This window comes from Triturus cristatus, chromosome 5_1 (assembly GCF_964204655.1).
Source record: "Triturus cristatus chromosome 5_1, aTriCri1.1, whole genome shotgun sequence".
Lineage (NCBI taxonomy): Eukaryota > Metazoa > Chordata > Amphibia > Caudata > Salamandridae > Triturus > Triturus cristatus.
In genome coordinates, this window is record NC_140587.1 from 588,583,530 (window position 1) to 588,605,512 (window position 21,983).

The following is a 21,983-nucleotide window of genomic DNA, read 5'->3' on the forward strand; positions in this document are numbered from 1 at the left end:
TGTGTTCACTGGTATTGACAATGATAGTCCATCGCATGTCATTTGTCGTATGATTGACCTGAAGGAAATGTTCGGTTAGTTTTGTTGTTCCTTTTTTACATCTTATTGCGCTGCGATATTCGCAGATTATTTGTTTGATTTTTCTCCCGGTCATCCCCACGTATTGGAGTCCGCAGGGGCAAGTTATAAGGTACACCACGTTCGTACTGTTGCAGTTGGTGTGCGCCCTTAAGGTCCATGTCTTGCCAGGTTCAAGGCTCAGTGTTTGAGGCCACTGTGAGGTGGCACACACTGCAAGTGCCATAGGGATAGTGGCCTGTGATGCTGGGTAGGCCCCATGCGTTCAGGACTATAGATGTCTTATTTGGTTCAGTTTTTCGGGGACGGGTGGTAACCAGTATATACTTAAGGCTCCTCTCTTTCTTAAATGAGAAAAGTGGTTTTTCCCAATGTTGGGCTCCTGTCTGGAGGATACCCTAGTGTTTGTTTATAGAACGGGGTACCTGGTTTGACACCGTGGGATGTCCTTTGTTGCTGTGCTTTTTTCTTCCAGGAGGACATCACGTTGTTGATTCCTTGCCTGTTTTTGGCATTTGTCTAGTATTTTCCTTAGATAGCCTCTTTCCGTTAGTTTCCGAGAGGTCGGTTGCTTGAGTTATGTAATCACTAAGCTTGCTGCAATTGCGTCTCAGTCTCAGGTACTGACCATAGGGTAGATTCTCCCTCAATGCTCTTGGATGGAAACTCTCGAACCCGAGGAGGTTGTTCTTTGCAGTAGGCGTGTGATATGTGCGTGTCTCTAGTTTTTCATTCTCCTTTGTGATCACAATGTCCAGGAACACCATGGTATTGTAGTCCACCGCATGTGTGAATCTTAAATTCCTGTCATATGAATTTATCCATTTTATAAAGTCCATCAGAAGGTCCATGGGTCCTTGCAAAATAGCAAGGAAATCATCGATGTATCTTTTCCAGAATACAATGTTTGTAGAGAAAGGGTTGGCATCACCTAGAATGAGTTTCTTCTTGAAATCAGAAACATAGAGCCCTGCCACACTCGGGGCGAAGGTACTACCCATTGAAGTCCCCCCTATTTGGAGGTACAGATCTCCCTCAAATTCAAAGTAGTTCCTCTTCAGGGTAAGTGCGGCACATTCAAGAATGAAGTGTTGAGTCGTTGTGTATGTCCATTCACTCTCATTCAAAGCTATTCGAAGTACCTCCAGGGTGTCATATGGAGGGGGGGGTGGGGGGGGGGGAATACTTGTGTAGAGACTTTCAATGTTGAAGCTCACAAGGATCGTTGTTATATTGACAGTTACATCCTTCAGGCGATTCAGTAGGCTTTTGGTGTCTTGTAAGTAGGGCTCAGTATTATGAACCAGAGTTTCGAGAAAATAATCTCAAAAGCGTGAAAGGGGTTCGAGGAGAGAACCTATTCCAGACACGATGGGTCTGCCTGAAGAGGGATTCTTATTCTTGTGCATTTTTGACAGTGTGTAGAAATAGGGAACGCTCCCTTCGCATTCTGTCAGGTAGTCTGCCTCTTGCTTTGATATATAGTATGTATGCACTTATAGGAGTGTTTCACTCCTTGTTAGAAATACTGTCACGTATACACAACAATGTATGAGTGTAACGTGTATTTACGCTTACCACACTGGCAGAAATTGACGTGATACACTTGGCAGAGGCACAATGTTCATTCAGCACATTATAAATGTTGTGTGATTGTCTTTTTCAGCCTGTTACTCTCACAGAACGCTGAGAATGGACCATACTGTGAAACAACAGCGTGGTTCACAGCTGACCCAGGGACGTGGTGCACCTTAGTGTGTGCATCCCGCCCGGGTCTGCCATCCTGGTCCTAAAGAAAACCTAGTATTAACATCAATAGGTTGAAACATGTAGACCACCACCTGCACTTTCTGACAGATACCACGGGCCATTATAGCCCCTATGAGTATCTTGCATTGCTTTCAATCGTATATTATTGCTCCACATTAAACCTTAGGGAGTACAATAAAGATACTTTTAAACTCACTTTACACTCACTTGCACCCTCACTGTGATCAACCAGCTCCACTGTAATCAGGTGTTAAAGCACACCCTGGTAACATTCGGTTACTCGGTGGGACCCCTAGGATGAAGCATGTCACCAACTAGGTTGGTGAGTGAGGGGTCTTTTACAAAGGAAATTTTTTTTCTTTCTGCTAACCCTGTTGTATCTTGCGGATCTCACTTGTTGATTTCCTCGAGGGTCATACTCCCTCTAATGTTTTTGTAAAATATATCCCTTCCAAAAGGTGTGTTGATAAACAGGCCAGGAGAACATGAGCTTCTCCAGCTTTTGGGCTGGGTACCCACCCACACACATCTGGCTCCCTTCATCCAGCTGTGGGTCTCTTCTGCTGAATAGGAACATTCACTGCATAAGACCACTTCAAAGCGAGAGCTGAGCTTGACCCAGAGAATGTCAAGGAGAGGCGGTGGGTGGGGAGCAGCAGATAGAGATGAGCGCTGATGAGAAGAGGACCAAAAGTGGGGCAGAGAATGGGAGGCAGTGTGAGCGGGCAGCAAGTGGTGGCAGAAATGTAAAAAGGCTCAGAGGGTGGCAGAAAGAGGAAACTGAGCAGTAGTGAGTGAAGAGGAAGAGTGTGGTTGAGAGATGTAGAAAAAGAGGAGCCAATACCACAACAAAGGGAAACAGGCGGGAGGGGAAGCAGCAGTGGTTAGCGAGATTAGCAGAGGGTATATAGAGCTTAGAGCATTAGAGAGACAAAAGGGAAAAGGAACAGAGGGCAGGGGTCCCAAGGAGGGAAAAGCGGTGAGATGAAGGCGGGCAGAGTGCAGAACTGTGACAGTGCTGAAATAGACATGGTGGAGCGAAGGAAGAAGGGCCGGAAAGAAGCAGAGAATTGGTGAGAGAAGAACGGGTGCTGCCAAAGAAGAAGACTGCTATTCCACCCACAGCAAGAGTGACACTGGCCCTCTGAAGTGCATCTTTCTGTATGTCCTAATGGACAGATGTTCTCCATAGTGCATGCACAGTAGACGGTGCAGAATACCCCCACCTCTCTAACACTGAGTGGAGGTGAAGGCTGGCGGGTTAGCCGATGTGTACCCAGGTAGCATTGAAGGTCAGTATGAAAGATGGATGCCCCCGTTCTCTCTGTACCCTTTGTTCCTGTGATTGTCCGTCAGACAAAAGGACGTCGCACTTCTCTACTTAAACCATGTACTGATGCAGACATGGGGCGCCTCCGTTACCTCCACCCACCCAGTGGCATGCGCTGATGATACTCGCCTTACTTTAACATGCACATGGCATGGGTACTTCGAGCCCAGCTTGCCCTCAATGGCCCTGTTAGGCCAGTTGGCCCGTAAACTTGCTCGTCCAGGCCTGTCCCGCCTCTGACTGCTCCTCCTAGCTCGAGCTCCCTTCTCGCCCCAGGGTAGGAATGTGGCCAGCAGTAATGCCGGGGATTTGCATGCAGCAGTCCCAGTGATCCGGGTAGAGAAGCCTGTCAGTCACCCCCAAGCCGGTTGCCTCAGAGGCAGCCAGGGGAGGCCATGGCAGCTAGACTAATTGTGCGGTGAGATTAGAAGCCTCTTTGTGTTCACAAATGACAGGCAAGGAAGGTGGATCGCCGTCGGCAGGGAAGGCGAGCGCCACTGGTGACAGATGAGGGGTGGAAGTCACCTGCCTAAACTAAACAAGCATTTGCAATGCAATAGGACTCAGTTACGCGAGACCTATTGCATTGCATCACAGACAACGGGAAGGGGAGGAAGCACGGACAATGAAGGTGCGGGTTGGGGGGAGGGGGGAGAAGGGGGCAAGAAGGCACAGACAAAGTAGTGCTCACAGTCTAAATAACACGTACAGTACAACACTCGAAGTAAAGGGGCCAGTAGCCATGGGAGGGTACAAATGACATGGCCATAATAAGGAGGGACTAACAAGCCTCAAAATCAATCAGAAGGCAGCATTTACGAAGGACAATTACACAAGCCAATTTAAAAAATGGGCGGAGCTTCCACTGCATACTCCATGCCTCGCAAAGCGAGCACCGGATGCCCGCTATAGGCTCGACCTAAAAAATATCATAATCAAAACACTAATATGACACCAAGGTCTACTCATTTAAAAATATGGCAATCACGGAACATTAAAAATATTCCTCAAGGCAACTATCAGGTCAATCAGCAATGCATGTAGGTCTATTTATACTTGTACTTGTGTTTTTGAAGGATGCTTGCACTGCCGCTAATAATGTTTTCATTTTTGTGTGTATGGCCCCGTCTTGTACTCCTGGTGCCTTCACTGTACGGAGGTGGTGTGTGGGCTAGAGACCGAGGAGGAGGTTTGGGGGCGGGGGGAGGCTGGCCACACCCAATTGCCACCAGTGTTATAGGTTCTTTCTGTTTGAGGTATGTTTGTTGTACTGTTGCACTCCTCAGCTATCTATTGTCACTATGAATTTGTGCTTCTGCGAAGCTTGCCCTGTCTTATAGGTAGAATTTGGATCATATCGGCACATATTTGAGCTAGAGGGAGCACATACTCTTTCACTGTAAGGTCATTTTGCCCCAATAATGGTCCGCCTCGTATAACTGGACGCCTGCTAAAAAACACACAGCATAGGCCATGCTTGATTCTGTTTTGGGGACAGTTTTTGATAAGAAACTTGATCTTGGCTGGGTCTCCAGCTTGGTTTCTCTGACCATCCACCTCCAACACTACTCCGACATGAGTGATCCACCATAATTTCTCATATAATGGTTCCTCACTACTCATGATTGTGCACACAGTCTAGAAAAGTGCACCCACAACCATACTGTTGCTTAACACAGACAAAAATAATTAGCGGGAACACTGCTTTTTGTTCTGCCTGCAGAATGGTATCTCTATCTATAATTATGGATTTTTGCCACTTTGGGTCTAGGAGAAATGTAAGGCAGAAGCTGCCTATCTGGCACCCTATGGTCCCGTTCAACAGTGAAGTAGGGCAATAATCCCTGTGGTTGAACATCCTTTTTCGGAGCCAGGCTTCAATGTTCTAAGTGGGGTCTCATATTTCTGTAACTTCTGGCGTCCCAACAATCTGAAAATCATAGCATCTTGCCCTGTCCTCTGCATCTTTAGCTCAACCCTCTACTCGTTCTGTTAATTCTAAAGTTAGTTTTTATGTGGTTTGTGGTTGTAAATCTTGCCTTATTATTGCACACTTTTTAAAGCAAATTTTTTTAAATTCATTAGTAGGATGCACAGCTCTACAGCGACAGCATCATCTTTATTTTTAAGACAGTATGCATGTTAGATATTGCTGTTAAGATCAGGTCCAATTTCTCTTCATTATGGGAGCAAGCTGCCAGCGTTGTACTAGGACCATCTTGTCAGGACTAGAAGTTGAATGACTAATTGAGTCTTCTTGATGCTGCTGCCTCTTCTTGTAACCTCATTAAGTGCCCATTCCGATCTGAGCATGGTTTTGTGCTGCAACATGATGGTTGCACAATAACCGTTATTCTGCGTATGAGATCCAACAGTTGAAATATTGATGTTTGCTCATGTCACCCAGCAGTTCTCAGACATTATCTTGGAATTAGCACCCCCTCACCTGGCACCTGTAGAGTACTTACCCTCCTCACCCAACCACCACCTGTGCTGTGTAGTTCCTATAAATCTATATAGGATCTATGCGTTTAGACAACATAAACTTAGGGATTGGTTTCCAGACTGATTCCAGACACCCCCACAGGATATGTTCGCCTGTAGACCAGCTAGCTTACAGTGACACTATAAGCCCCACAACCCTACCAAGGAGCGAACAGTTTCTGGCAACTATCGAACATGACTTCCTTGACCTCTCAGGGATTATGGAAACAGTACAGTACTTTTCGTGCTCACTTTGTCTCAGAGAGATACACAGAATAAATGGTGGGGACGTTTTCTTTAAGTATTTATTGAACCAGCATCATTCTAGTATAGAAATACAAGTGCTTCAACAACCATGAGACAGAAACAGATGTATATGGTTATAAGCACCAATAGACTAAATAGAAGGTAGAATTCTACCATATCAATCATAGCATTTGTAAGGTGCACTACTTCCCCGTGAGGGTCTCAAGGCGCCGGGGGTAGGAGGTGCTGCTACTGCTCGAAAAGCCAGGTCTTGAGGAGTCTTCTGAAGGACAGCAGGTCTTGGGTCTGCCGTAGGTGGATGGGGAGTGTGTTCCAGGTCTTGGCGGCGAGGTGGAAGAACGATCTGCCGCCAGAGGTCGCTCTTCGGATGCGGGGGGACTGTGGCGAGGTCAGGGGAGCGGAGCTGGCGGGTGGGGTTGTAGAAGCTGAGTCGTCTGTTGAGGTACACTGGTCCGGTGTTGTGGAGTGCCTTGTGTGCATGGGTGAGGAGCTTGAAGGTGATCCTCTTGTATACGGGGAGCCAGTGCAGGTCTCTCAGGTGGGGTGTGATGTGGCTGCGGCGAGGGATGTCAAGGATCAGGCGCGCAGAAGCATTCTGGAAGCCGTTTCAGGAGTTTGGCCGAGGCTCCTGCGTAGAGGGCGTTTGCGTAGTCCAACCTGCTGCTGACGAGGCCCTGGGTGACCGTTCTTCTTGTTTCGGTGGGGATCCACTTGTAGATCTTGCGGAGGTTGTTGAAGCAGGAGGAAGAGACGGCGTTGACCTGCTTAGTCATGGAGAGGGTGGAGTCAAGGATGACCCCGAGGTTGCGTGCGTGGTCGGTGCGTGTTGGAGCTGTTCCTAGTGCAGTCGGCCACTAGGAGTCGTCCCAGGCCGAGGGGGTGGGTCCGAGGATGAGGACCTCCATCTTGTCCGAGTTCAGTTTCAGTCGGCTGTTCCTCATCCATTCGGCGACTGCCTTCATTCCTTCGTGGAGGTTGGTTTTGGCGGTGTGGGGGTCCTTGGTGAGGGAGAGGATCAGCTGGGTGTCATCGGCGTAAGATTATGTTGAGGTTGTGCAGTCGGGCGACGTGGGCGAGCGGTGCCATGTAGATGTTGAACAGCGTTGGGATGAGCCCTGGGGTACACCGCTGATCCTGGTGGCTTTGGAGCGGAAGGAGGGGGGGGGGGGGGGGGGGCTGCGGACGCCCTATGTTCTGCCGGAGAGGAAGGAGGTGGTCCAGTCCAGGGCCTTCTCTTGGATACCAGCATCGTGGAGGCGTGTGCGTAGTGTGCGGTGGCAGACCGTGACGAAGGCAGCTGATAGGTCCAGGAGGATGAAGGCTGTGGTTTCTCCGTTGTCTAGCAGGGTCCTGATGTCATCAGTGGCGGCGATGAGGGCAGTTTCGGTGCTGTGGTTGCTTCAGAACCCGGACTGCGACGGGTTGTTGACGGTCTTCTCGATGACCTTCGCCGCGAACGGGACCAGGGAGATGGGCCGGAAGTTCTTGAGGTCCCTGGGGTCCGCCTTGGGTTCCTTGAGTAAGGCGTTGATCTCGGCGTGCTAAAACAATGAATATATGCAGGCATAAAGATACATGGCAGTAATAATGCGTACTCTTACGATGCAAACTCTAACTACATGTACCTAAGTGTACATAGCATGTATGTTAGGTGTAGAGCCAGGAATCAACCAAGGAAAGAGCCAACCCCATTACTTGATGTGAGAGAGCGAAAGACTCAGTCTTGTTCTCGAGTTGGACACCCAGCGAGAGATGTAAGACCACTGCGAGCTGAAATGTCTTTGTGCAGTGACTTCAGCGTCCCGTGTCAGCATGGAAGTTTCTTTTCCTCTCTTTTGCCCAGCAAAGATGTGGTGCTTATATAACCAAAAGGTACCCATAGGGGTTCTACCTAGATGTGTCATGGTACTATGGGCATGTCGGCCAAGGAAGACGATAGTGTTGACCCTTATGCAGAGTTATTATGCAGAAGATGGTAATCCTGCTGTGATACTGAGAATCCTCATGCATAATAAATGAGGCTAGTTTTTGGAGAAAACCGCACAACATTTATGCAGCACCTAACTAGGTAAAAGGTCAGCACCCAACCTGTTATGTAGAACAATGGTAGGACTAATGTTGGTAAAAGGTCGTGTAACTACCTAAGCCTATATTGGGGAACACTGGGGTTCATAACACCAGAGTCCGATGGCACCAATATTTTCATTTGGGGCATGCGCAACCACTGTAGAGTTGTGCGCAACCAGAGTGGCCACCGGCCAAACGAATGAATCACTTATCTCAGCAGCACTTCTCCCATCTTCCAGCGGTGCATCCAAAAGGAAACAAGTAGGGCCTCGGTATGCTTTCAGCTAGAACACTTTTGTGTACAACCAGTGCCTCAAGGGAGTGCACTCATGATCCCTGTAGAACCTCGGTTTCAATTTCGAGCCGGGCTTTTATTTGTGTGCTACAATATCCCTAATTGCTGTAAGGCAGTAGCTAACATACCATTTGTGGAGTTGGAGGTCACAAGTGGTTTGCACCTATTAGGTCCCAGGGCATCCCGCATTCGCCGACCCTCCCCGGTTCAGGACCAGGCGCACCACAGACAGTCGTAAAGGTATTGGAGCCACACCGCCTTGTCCCACTGAGGCACCCTTATCAACAGATCTCAGGGCATCCAGCCCATAGCTCCCAGGGCCGCCAAACATGCAAAGATTGGCCCTCCACTCTAGGTGCAGTCCCACCAAGCCCACTCACCCGAGCAGCCTCGTCCTCATGAAGAAACGTGTCTCCTGCCCTCTGTTTCCGGTTTGTGATTGAGGACTAAGGAGTTCCGATGCCTCGGCAGTCGATTGAGGCGGCTGCCTCTCATGAAACATCACATTGTCCAGTAGGGCAGAGGGGCGCATTCTCCTTTTAGGTTGACACTGACTCAAGGGAGGCCACCTTACACTTTTAGCCGGGTTTTCTCAAAAGGTCTGGCAGCTCAGACCATTGCAGTGACCATATTTTAGCACAGTCCTTGTTGGATTGTGTCAGATTTTGTGGACAGTGTTTGGTGCTTTAATCAAAGGCAGTTGTCATTTTCGACTTCCAAACCGCAACCCCGCCTGACATCAGTAAAGAAATTACACGTGGTTCTGGGTGAAAGGAGCAAAAACATTTGCATTTGTCCATTATGCTTAACAAAATACACAACACATGCACTAACTCATGCCACCTGCCATCCCAAAGCACCTATTTACCAACAGTACAGAAACAAGAAGGGGAGGAAAAAAAGCTAACAAAGGAACTTTGCTGGTGGTGCGAGTTATGTATGCCATGAGTCCGTAGCAGTAGAAAAAAAAAAGAAAAAAAAAAAAAAAAAAAAAATCAGTGAATCGTCGCACTCAAGCCAGGAACGTAACTCACCGTTTTTTTTAGTTTTTTTAAAATAAACTATTGATAATTTAGATAGAATAGATACATACATAGGCGGGACGATGCAAAATAAAAAAATTAAAAAAAGGAACACACCAATTCTGGATGGCTAGTTAACACTGTTGGTGCCTTACCTCTCTTTCCTGCTACCGGGTATGCTTTAACACACATCCCTTGCCTTCTTATTTCATTCACAGTTCTAGTAATGACAAGTCCGCCTCAAAACGGCTTCACAAGAAGGACCATTTACACTTTTTACATAGGTTTCAACATCACAAAGGTCACCCAGGAAACAGTAATCCAGATTATCGGAACTTGCCAGGAAGACTGAAGTTTCCATTACATATCACAGAGCAGCAACGCTTTTAAAGATAAACTTTACTTGTCTAAGTATTTTAAGGCAACTTTATTGGGCCATGTCTCAATTTTGAAGTTCTCTACCTACTGTGCCCACATTTGCCGCAGCCTAATAAACAGAATGTACCCTTATCTTCAGGGACGGATTGGTAATGCGGGCACTCGGGCATTGGCCGAAGGACCGGTGTCCCAGTACCCTCTGTGAGCCGTTTTCCCCCCCTTTCCCAGGCCACAGAGAGCACTGGACAGGGAGAGGAAAGCAGCCTCGCTGTGTGGCCCTTCAGTGATGATCAGCTGTGGCCTCCCCTTGACCCCCTGCCCTGCCCTGCCAAGCAATCACGCTGATGGTGGGCTGGGGAGGGGCGATTGTGTGCCAGAATAGGCCTCCCAGGGGCCAGGTGTTGCTCAGGCCATTGAGCCATTTTCACCTCGGCCCCCCTGGGGCCCACGCAGCCCTGAAACAGTGTTTTCATTAACACCTCGCCCACAGCCCTTCTCATTCAGGGCATAGTGGGAGAGGAAGAATGGGTCTCGCTGTGGGGGCCAGGTAATGTTGGGAACTGGCACCATCTTCACCTTAACCTCCCCCCCCCCCCCCCCCCCCATCCCCATGGATGGCCCAACAGCTGTGTTTTTTTGCTTTATCTCCTCTCAGGCCATTACCCCGAGGCAGTAAAGAGCTGGGGAGGGCTGAGTAATTTACAGATAGCTGGGGCCTCACTGTTTTTCAGGTGCTCCTGCCCTGGAGGGCTGGGGAATCATTTTGTAATAGAAAGGCGCCTCGCTGTTTTTCAGGTGATCCTGCGCTGGGGGGCTGGGGAATACTTTTTTAGGAGAAAGGGGCCTCGCTGTTTTTCAGGTGCTCCTGCGCTGGAGGGCTGGGGAATAATTTTGTAATAGAAAGGGGCCCGCTGTTTTTCAGGTGCTCTTGCGCTGGAGAATAATTTTGTAATAGAAAGGGTCCTCACTGTTTTTCAGGTGCTCCTGGCCTGGGGAATACTTTTTTTTTTAGGAGAAAGGGGCCTCACTGTGTTTCAGGTGCTCCTGCCCTGGAGGGCTGGCGAATAATGTTTTAGGAGAAAGGGGCCTCACTGTTTTTCAGGTGCTCCTGCCCTGGAAGGCTGGGGAATAATTTCGTAATAGGAAGGGGCCTCGCTGCTTTTCAGGTGCTCAGTTTGTATGACATTTGCACCTTGGCCCGTGTCCTTTTCAAGAACAATATCCTCCCACTTACGTTCCTTGTGTGTTTCATGAAAGGGTACATGCGCAAATGTGGTCCACGCCCTGGGAATGTGGGCTGCGCCACCGCGAATGTGGGCCACTTTTTGTGTCAGTGCCAGGGCCAAATTGTGATCCCAATCCGACCCTGCTTATCTTAATTCCAATTATACTGATTGAAATGTTCTGAATAAGGGTAAACATGGACTGTAGGGAATGGGTGGGATTACTTTCGCTTGCAGTGTGTTATGGATAACGACATAGAAGAACAAAGGTCTACCCGGTGAGATGCAAACCCTCCTCGCTGTCCTTACCTGAGCCGGGTAAAGGCTTCGCCCTCGTCTTCAGCCACCCATCCCACATCAGCCAAAGAAGCTACCGTGCCATCTTCTCGGTGAAGGAACGTTTCTGCAGGGTATGGAATAACCTACAATAAAAGTGAGTACATTATAGGGGTTTCATCATCGCTGTCCGTTAGGAATCTTAAAAAATACTCTTTTCAAATATATTTCAAGTTAATATACGCGGCCTACTCAATTGGCCTCGAGGCAGGACTAATACACGGTGTTTAATCACTGACGTAAGAGCATTAACTTGTGGCTATAACAGTACAGAAATACAACAGAATAACAGAAAACCCCAAACAAAAAACTAAAATATCCAAACATACAGGATCGGGCAATAAAAGTATATGACTGTCCAAGACAAAAAGTCAAAACCCACGGGGACAATCAAACACACTCAATGAACACAAGTAGGAGAAAGGTTTTGCAATGCCCAATTTGCTCATCCCTGATGCGCTAATGTACTGTCCGCCGTCCGGGGTTACTCCGCACTAACAATGAAAGTAGAAGATATTTAGGCGTTCATTGTAGGAGGCCAAGAAAATATCTCCCGATGTAATCTAGAAAAATATGCTCAAAGGAGTGCGGACCTAAGGGTAACAACCCCAACACCCGACAGTCACAAACCACGGCATATTAATAGTATTCATGCAGGGGTGCAATTAGGCATTCAAAATCATGACTTTTAGCATCAGTATAAAAAGTCTATTAACACTCACCCTCATCACAGATACCGTACGGTATGGGATTCCCCTATTTGAATCTGTCCATTTTGTTAATGTGGCAAAGACCCTTCAGGCCGCTGGCTAGGAAAGCCTGCTGACGTCCATTTAATTGCAATTCAAATATCAAACCAATATATTCAAATGTCTCGCACCATGCCCCCTATACCTTGTTGAAATTACCAAGGCAGCTGGTACCTATGTACCAACTCTACTGCTGCCATGTAACAAGGCAATAACAAGCATTTACAATGCAACAGGCCTCGCCTTTGATTGGTTTTGTAAATATAAAAGCGGCCGCCCTGTTCAAATATAAACCCCGTGCAAATCCCTTCACAGTGAATACAGGAACAATCAACAGCCATGGGTCAGCAGCCAAGAATTTGCTAACCTTCCTCCCTTGCTTTTGCACAGTAAATACAGGCAAGGGAACATCAAAAATCAATCGTCCCGAAAACCTGCACCGTGTCTGCTGGAAGCCACTGTCTTATTGGCCTGTCCACGCGATTGTGTCTGCTAGACCATGTAGTTGCCTTAGCCATCAGCAGGTTTTTATTTACAGCGTCAGTGAATTCTGGGAATGTTAGTGTTCATTCAGCTCAATTACAACACGTATAATGTCACACCTGGAAAAAACGGTTTGAACAAGTCATGAAGTGGAACAGGTGTGCCCTTGTGACACGGAGTCATGTGGTAACCTCGCTTCACATACCTCTCTCTGAAACACCCCTGCACTGTATTTACTTTACGGCCTGTCTGCCTATTTCCATTGCTTTTTTAAACGTAACATCACAACGAATTACTGTACTGACTTTATACTGTGCCAGATTCTCTTTAAGTGTGTACCCTAAAGGATCTAGAATTTACATATTTCTCTATATGCTTGAGTAGAATTGTGCCTTTCCTCAAGGTGCTTGCATGTTGGGTCTTTTGCTCCCTGTCAGAGATTGCATCTCTGCTGCATCCCCCAACTAATTACTCTGGGCTGCCTTATGGTTACGTAAAGAGCTATAAAAACAATAAGCCATACAATGTTAACATTCCTACTTGCACCAGGCTGTGATTGTGAACATTCCTCAGTGAGTCTGTTCCTCCATGCCAATGTGCTCATTTCTGCCCGTGCCCTAAATGTGATGGGGTCTATTCCTCAATGTGGTTGGAGGTGATCGATTTAATTCCTTTATCTGGTTTTGTCCACTCCTCTGCAAATGACTGTATTCATTCCAACCCAAGTACCTGGGACAAAAGCATGTCGTCTTAGAAACTCGAAAAAAGAAAATAGTGCTTAAAGACTAAATAACCGGTACCGTGTAACAACCGAAGTAAAGGGGCCAGTCGCCATGGGAAGTGACAAATGAAGAGTAGGCGATACTAAGGAGTGACTAACAAGCCTCTTTACGAATCAGACACCAGCATTTAGGAAGGACAATGCCACAAGCCAATGGGAAATATGGGCGGAGAGTGGGCGGGGCTTCTATTCTCTATTCCACCACAAGTCTCGCAGAGCAGCGAATGAGCTCAGGCTCGACCTAAAAAAGGGACCATTCGTCTAAGCTCAGTACATGTATTATTCCACCTTTGTGCTATGCCCCTTTTTGCCACAGTAAAACACAATTATAAAACAAGCATTGGCATAGGTCTCGCTTTTGGGACCTTAGAAGTATTTAGGTATGCAGCACAATATCCTTAGTGCAACAACACCAACTGTTGCATGGCTAAACACTTATAAGGTCCCAAAGGCGAGACCTATTGGCTATGCCAATGCTTGTTGGTGATGTTGTCGGTGTGACTAAGTAGTGTGCCGATAAATTCCTCTGCATACATGTGCCAGTACTGTTGGCATATGTGTTCTCTATGAGCGCCTTTGATACCGCCTCTCTGTGCAAGAAAGGCTTACATAACGGGAATGTTTGATGTGTTTTAGGAATGTACAAGTGTCATGAAGAAGGCACCTAGGTGCTATTAAAGTGACCAGATTTCACATAGGCCTTGATATAACATAAACTTAGGCTCAGAGGAGAAGAGTTCTCAAAGCCTTTCCAAAGGCATAGTGATCTTCAAAAGTGGTGGTCCAGTTTGTTCCAGAGTGTAACAGCGTGCACTGATAATGCTTCTCTTTCTAATCATGGTTTCTCAAAATCTTGGACAGAAGAAAGAAGGACGAAATACCAGGATGAAAACGGAACTAAAGGGACTACAGCAAGACATTTTTCAAAGCAGATGGAGTAACTTAATAGAAGGCTTGGTTACAAACACACAGAACCCTGAACTCTCTATGTGGCGTTAATTGAGAAGCCACGGTAATTATGAAATGCTGAAAGTAAGCAATCATTGTCTTTTTTGACATTAGAGAAGCCTTACCACAGCATTCTGCAATTGTTTCAGTCTTTCTGATACTGAAGAAGAAAGGCAAACAGACAACTAGTATAATGTATCGTCAACAAACCCAAAGTGATCCTGAATTTTTTTATGGTAATCGGTCAATGAACGGTTTGCTGCCTGTTGGGCTATTGGAAGGAATACAGCTTTGCTTGGGAAACACATGTGCTGGCCTACCTGTGTGCATCCCTTTGGTCTCCCCCAGTGATCTTGTGAGGCTTGTTGGCTTCCCGGGGCTGATGGGCAGACGCGTGTGGTGAGCGCTTTCTTCTTGGTTGTACTGTGCTGGGAAGCGTGTGATGAGCACTGGTGAAAGGGCCCTTCGTGTGTGGATCAGCAGGAGGGGAGAGCTTGTTAAGGAAGTGCTCTCTCCCCTCCCCCCTGGCAGATGGTGAGTGTGTGCACCCCCGGTGACGTGCGGTGCCCTCCACAGTGAAAGTGCGTGGTGGAGGCTGGAGCACTAGTTTGTGCAATTGCCAAGTGCGGGGGAAGTGCTCTGTTTTTGGGAGAACTGCTGTTGAGCCAGCATGCGTCCATAGGCTGGGGCTGAGTGCACCAAGTCGGAGTGCCCTGGCTGCGAGGAGCCGATCCGATAACTGAACAAAGGCAAGTTCCTACAGCATGACGTTTAATTCTACGGAACGCTATGAAATTTAACCCAGACAACGTATCTCTGGGTCAAGGGAAAGGCAGAAGAGACAGCATTTCACAACAACAAAGACGCACTACTACAAAATAAAACTATGGCATACTTCGATCCTGCCAAGGAGGCAAAGCTAATATAGAAGTCAGCCCCATCGGACTTGGAGCGGTCCTACCTCAACACATTGGAAGTGATGAATGAAGACCAATTACCTTTGCAAGCAGTGCACTAACCAGCACAGAGAAATGCTTTGTGCACATAGGGAAGGAGGTGCTTACCATCAAATTGGGTGTGTGCACACTTCCACCTATACCTGTATGGATGGTACTTCAAAGTAACCATCAACTCCAAACCCCTCACACCACTATTCGCTGGCACAACTCCCCATCCTCCGCTGATGATTGAAAAGTGGTTCCCCCCTGCCCTCCATCTTCAGAAGTATCAGTTCACTCTAAGGTACAAGCATGGATGCACAAACGCGGCTGACTACCTCTCCCAGCACCCTAAGTCCAAACAGTCAACAGCAGCGTGTGCAGAAGGAGCTGATGAATATGCATAATGCATCACCACTGGGTGGATCTGCACAAAGCGTGTGAATCGCTGACATACGCAGTTACAAACTTGTACCAAAATGGGGGGAGAGAGAAAAAAAAAAGTGCAATACTGCTGTTGGCCACAGGAGGCAGTGAAGTTTAATTCAGCTCTATGGTAGAAGCCGGAAATGTAGGAGGAAGAGAGCTGAAATTAAGATGGCACTCTGTGGATTGAGGAACGAACTGGCCAGAAATGTAGGTAAGTTCCAGGTATTTTGAAGCAGAAATGAGGCGTGAAGAGATCGTGTGGTACAAAGAGCGAGTATTAATGTACTCACGTGAGAAGCATAATCTAAGAACTGATTGTGTTCAAGACTTCCATTCTTGCGTTGGAGTTACGAGTTGAGACACTTTCGTACTCCGAACCACTGTGTTAAAGGCTGCGAGTGAAGAAGCCCAAGTGAGTTGATTAATTTTAGTGTGCAGGTTCTCTGTCGGGCTCAGGAACGCTTGTGCTGTTGAGCACTCTAGCTTACAGACCTTCAGGAACACTTGTGCTGTAGAGCGCTCGAGCTTAAAGACCCTCAGAAACGCGTGTGCTGTAAAGCGCTCAAGCTTAAAGACGCTCGTGCTGGGAGGTCGCGTTGCCCTCTAAGTCGGCCGCGAAAGTGATCGCGATCAAGTGCGGCGAGAAGCGATCTGGGTAGGGGGAGAAGCGAGAGTTGTGTGACGGAGGAAAGACAGATGGCGGCTGCGCGCGTGCACGCAAGCTTGAGGCCACCAAAAGCCTGTGGTGGCACTTTCAAAAGCCGCTTACTAAATGTCTTGCAGAGCAGCGCATGCGCTGGCTCAGGCGAGACCTAAAAAGGTCAGGTAATTGGTGGCGTTGGGCCATCCCTCTGTCCTGAGTGCCCCTTCTGTAATGATGTCTGTATCCTGAAAGTACATTTTTGTTATGGGCGAACATGGATCATGTGTGAGTAGCATCATATAGGCCTGTCTCACAGAATATGGTCTTTTTGGAGTAAGAGGGGCGCCCAAAGAGCTACATTCATAGTAGCAAAAGGCTACTGCCTTTACCAAAGGTTAAGGAGTACAAGTGCTGTGGCGGTAGCATTCCGTGTAGTACGAGTAAACAGGTCTTTTTACCTGTGTCACTGTAGTGAGGCCTACTGGCTCATTTATTTACAGTTCCGCTGCTGTTAGCTTAACTCACTCTTGCCCTGTACTGGTATGGTGTGAAGAGCTGTGCAGTGCATGTCCATTATACATGTTCTGGGTTTATGTGTGCCGGCGAATGGTGCAATAAAGGTATTATGCAGTGCTGTGTAGTGGGTGTGGGTTTTATAAGCATGGGATGGATGTAGATGTGCCTGCAAAAGGTACAATACATAGCAGACTCTGGGTTCCATTTTGGGAGACCCAGGGCTACTTGCAGGAACATGAGGAGGTAGAGGAATCACCCGAAACAGATTGGTAGACTGATGCATCCTGTGAGCTGGGTGGGACACATTGGGGAAAAGGAGAGCCAGGCTTTCAGTACACTTCAAAGGGTGATCTTTATTGAGTAGGGTTCTGGGCACAACTCAGGAAGATGGGTCTGATAAGAGAATCATGAAGAGTAGGGCTGAGGCCTTGGGGTAACCTTTTGATACACATCACTGTGGCTGATATCCAGCTGTAAACCTCTCGTCTCTACCATGGTCTGTGTTACGGGGTTATCAGATTTGGTGTTCCTCCTACTGTGATGGACTGCTGTCTGGAGGAAGAAGAGAGAGCACTTCAGAGGAAATGAGACCCTTCAACATAATCTTCAAAGATTCTAAATCAAATTTGATGTCTAGAAATAGACTAAGAATGGGAGCTCATGGCCCTAAAAACTGTCAAGGAGTCTGTATGGTTGTTGGCAGAGGAGGAACTCTGTAAGCCAGTGACCAGGACGGGGGGCAAAGACCTGACAGTCTCCCAGATGGGTAAAGTGACATCACCAAAGGATTCCAAGATCACCAGCCTCTAGAACACCAGTGCCTGCTTGACAAGACCATTGTGCCCTGTGAGAAAATGGAGTGTTGGAGTGAGCGAGGCCAGTGGAAGAGCCTGGCAATCGGACCCCTGTAGCAAGGTGTTAGGAGGCGGCTGCTCCACTGATTGGGCTGTAGTCCATATGTGCGGAGTAAAGTTGGTGACCCTGTATGCCAGGTGGGGCTGCTGTGAAGAATGCTGCTGTGCTGAACAGTGCATAGGCCAGTTGCGGAGTGAAGTCTGCGACCCTACATACCAGGCAGTGCCGCTGTGAAGGTTTTTTATGTGCAATTCGTGCTGTAGCCAGTATACAGAGTGAGGACTGTGACCCTCGTGTGTCGGGCGGGGGGGGGGGGGGGGGGGGGGGAGGAGGAGGAGGCAACAAGGCTCGGAGCGTGTTCTGGTCAAGCCAGTCATTGTGAGGAAGAGGCTGCCGTGGTGACCAGTGTGGACCCAAGCCCCATTAAGGACCAGCACCAGTAAGGTTGCGAACCACCCCACCCCATGGAGAGGATACCAGAAAACTTAACAGCATCAGAGGAGCAGCCAGGACCGCCCTGGCCGCTGCCACCACAGGCTATCCGAAACTGCCTATGAGAAACTCAAGGACCACTGACCACTGTCCCTTCAGGGCCATTTGAGAAAAACTCACTGGAGACAGCCGCTGGTGCTTCAGCACCCAAGATCAGGGCACACTCGAAGACTACAGTCGTGCCGGTAAGACTGATTTACAGGCCAAACGGCCCCGCGGGAACTTGGTGTAATATAGTGCTCTGTTGTTGGAACACATTTGACATTATTAAAGAGTCAGAGCGGGACTCCTGAGACTCTGACTAGTAGTGGGGTGTAACCTGAATGTCGCCTATAATGAATTGCCAATAGCCACTACCACAACCGAGAGAGTGTGATTTGGGAACCCACCTGTTAAAACACTAGATGCCTGATCCTCAGGGGACTGGGTAAATTGTTTGTGAATGATGTATTTACTTTGTGTTTGTAAATAAATGCTCCTTTTTGACTGGACAATCATTTATTGCTGTGCTGAACGCATTTTAAATTGCAAACCTACGTTCAACCCCCATGTGGATGTTTTCTGCAGGATATATTGAGAGAGGTCAGGACCTGTCTAAACAATCTAAACTGTCAGCCATGTGTCCTTTTCATCAACAGACATTATGTTTTTTACCATAAACTCTTCAATTGTTTGATGGTCTTGCGCTGTTTTCTCTGTTTTAATCCCATGCATGCACAGGACGTAATGGGTACGTCCTCAGCTGCGGTGCCAAGGACATAACAATTACGTCCTCAGCAGCCAGAAAGATTCTCTTTTTCCCCAGCCTCGGGTGCTGGAAAAGAGCTTCCCCAGTTGCCCAAGTCATTTTCTTCCAGTGTAGTGACGATCGGCGCGCATGGCGTTCCGACATCATTACACTGAAACTGAAAGTGAAAAGAGCCGAACAGCTCATTTCACTTTCACTATCTACGTGCTCCTGGGACTATCTCAGCACTCGAGCACCTAGGCAGACGGGAGAGGTATCATTGGGAAGAGAAGAATCTTCCATTTCCAATGGTACCCTTCCCCAGTGGATCCCTGCTTGAGGAGCGCCGCAGGAGGGTGATACACAAGCAGGGATCCACCCACTAGACACCAGGGAGGGGGGGGGGGGGAAGGAGGGGGAGCGGTCCCTTGCGCAAGAGCATTTACGCTTCCTCTGTATTCCAGAGCTTTAATTTTTATTGCATTTTAGCTGCCACCTGCCCGATTCTAAACCCTCTGTATGCTTTGATAATGCTATTCCTATAATATACACCTTAAAGGGTTCCCCAGACGGTTGCACCAAACTTTACCAATGCTACAGTAATGTAAAAAACAATCATTGGCAAATCAAATAGGTCTTGGCAGTGTCAGAGCTATTGGCTTTGTCAATGTATTTTAGCCATGTTGTATAGCAGCACACCTGAAAGTCCTGAAAAAAGTGCTATGACACGATCAACTTGTTTCTGTACATTAAAACCATCTTATTAACCTTTATCATATTCATACATGACAATATTTTAAAAGGTGGCGATTTGAAAAGAAAAGTTGTGGGAATGTAGTTTACCAATTGACATATTGAAGCAGAGGCATTTTAGGCGGAAGACGGCTACAATAAAGCCATTTTTGGCTTCAAGAATCGTGAGACATCACTTGAGTTTCGTCTGTTGTCATGTTTGCATACATTACTCATCTGAAATGCGTCCCACGTTATGTGTAATGAAACCTTGGGCCGATTGAAGCTTCATAGAACATGCAAATCACCGACTTTAGACGTTATAACATGACAACAAGCACACTGGTAAGAACACTTAAGCCCTGCCTGCTTTTATGCTCATCCAAAACTATCTTATTTACATATATCCCCTTTTAGTTTATCTCCAGCTGCACTGCAGTTCTACTAAACAGCCCAAAGTAGAGCACCATATCCTGATATGCTTTCCAAATCTTCAGGCCTTTGCATGACCCAGTCTGCGAAAGAATGCGTTCACGGGCATGAGGATGGACCAGGAAAACATTCTGTTATTCTGGCCAATTCGATCAGTCTCCCTGTGCCTAAAAACTGACCGCGACCCTGTGTTGTGTAACTGATGGTAATGTTGAGCGCCATTTCGATTCACATTTGCATTATATAAAAATGCAAAACACAGAGACAAACAATATCAGAGGCAAATCTGTCACAGAATGGAAACTTAACCAGGGCTCAAGTCCTCAAAGAAAAAGAAGTGCAGTATGGGTGTCATATCAACACACGTGACATCACAGGAAGTGACCTCACAGCGCTTGACATCACATGTGGTATCACAGGAAGTGGCATCACAACCCATGATCTCACAGAAAGTGACATCACATCTTAAGACCTCAAATATGTTTAGCAGGTCTATCATGAGTACATTTGAGCGCATTACAATATTTAACAATTTAGGTGTTGCATTGGGGTTGTGCCAAAATATTGACTCCACACCGAGACCAAATCTGCGCCTCAGCGCATACATTTTTTTAAAAACTTGGCCACAAAAAAATTGACAAGGAGAAATATAGCAGTAAATCTGTCCTGTTTAATTGGTTGCAATGCCTGTATTTTAAAATATCTTATGGAGTTAAGGCACCTGCTGCAGAGATTTTTGTGTGCCAGCTAAATCTCAGGGAATAGGAATAATAATAATAATAATGGTAAAATAACTCTGGAGGATAACGTACTAGCTGGAGAGATCTGTGTTTTGCCTAGTCTTAGTTTTGAATCAAAGTAGCATAGAGGGTCAATAGGTCTCCTGCAAAGCACATTATGTAACACGCAGGTGACAGATTTGTATTTCATGTAAATGGGCAAGTGGGTTACTAATTATCAGAACGAGATCCTTTTTTATTTTACTCGCAGTTCATAAATTGTAATCCTTCTAATACAGCACAGCAAGAACGAAGGACATGGGGCTCCTACACCATGTAACACTCACTGCCTTAAGTAACACATCTTGTACAATGATTTACACACATGATTTATTGTCAATGTGTACATGGGATGTAAAGTGCTCTAATACCCTGCCATGGGATGTGTAGCACTATAGTGCTATAAAATTATTTTAAAAAATAGTGGTATTTCAATTACTATTTGTGTAAATAGTGGGGAGACCAAAACGTCCGACATTCTTAGTGTTTGCATCTCTAACATAAATCAATCAACCAGTCAATCAGGGGGTTTATAAAGCGCGCTACTCACCTGTGAGGGTCTCAAGGCGCTGGGGGGCAGCTCCGGATTAGTCGAAGAGCCAGGTCTTGAGGTCCCTCCTGAACGTGTGCAGGGTTGAGGAGCATCTGATGTTCACAGGGAGCTCGTTCCAGGTATTGGCTGCGATGTAGGAGAAGGCTCTCTCGCCTGCTCTGTTCTGCGCGGGACCTCTGCCAGGGCGAGGTCGTCAGAGCGGAGGTTCCTCTTGGGTGCGTGGAAGGAGACTCTCTCGTTGAGGTATTTAGATCTGATGTTGTGGAGGGATTTGTAGGCGTGGGTGAGGAGCTTGTAGGTGACCCTCTACTCGATGGGGAGCCAGTGGAGGTCTCGTAGGTGTTGGGTCATGTGTTCGTGAGGTGGTGTTCTGAGGACGAGTCGGGCTGCTGCATTCGGGATATTTGGAGTTTGTGTAGTAGAGTTCTATTGATTGATGGAGCGTTGCCGTAGTCTAGTCTGCTGGTTATGAGTGCGTGGGTGACTGTCTTTCTGCAATCAGGGAGGATCCATTTGAAGGTCTTGTGGAGGATGCGCAGGCAGTTGAAGCTGGTGGAGACGACGGCCTGGATCTGGCGGTTCATGGAGAGGGAGGAGTCGAGGATGATGCCAAGGTTTCGTGCATGGTCTGTAGGGGTGGGTGGCTTGCGGAGGGCCACCAGGTGTTGTCCCAAGC

General features: G+C 47.3%; 1 protein-coding gene across 1 annotated transcript in view; it reads right to left on the reverse strand.

Moving 5' to 3' along the window:
- MTFR1 (mitochondrial fission regulator 1) overlaps positions 1–21,983 on the reverse strand; it is a 310,359-nt gene that overhangs the window by 65,873 nt on the left and 222,503 nt on the right. The window contains exon 4 of the mRNA XM_085605528.1: positions 11,224–11,336. Within this exon, the coding sequence (XP_085461654.1) occupies positions 11,224–11,336 (113 nt within the window). The remainder of the gene's footprint in view (positions 1–11,223; positions 11,337–21,983) is intronic.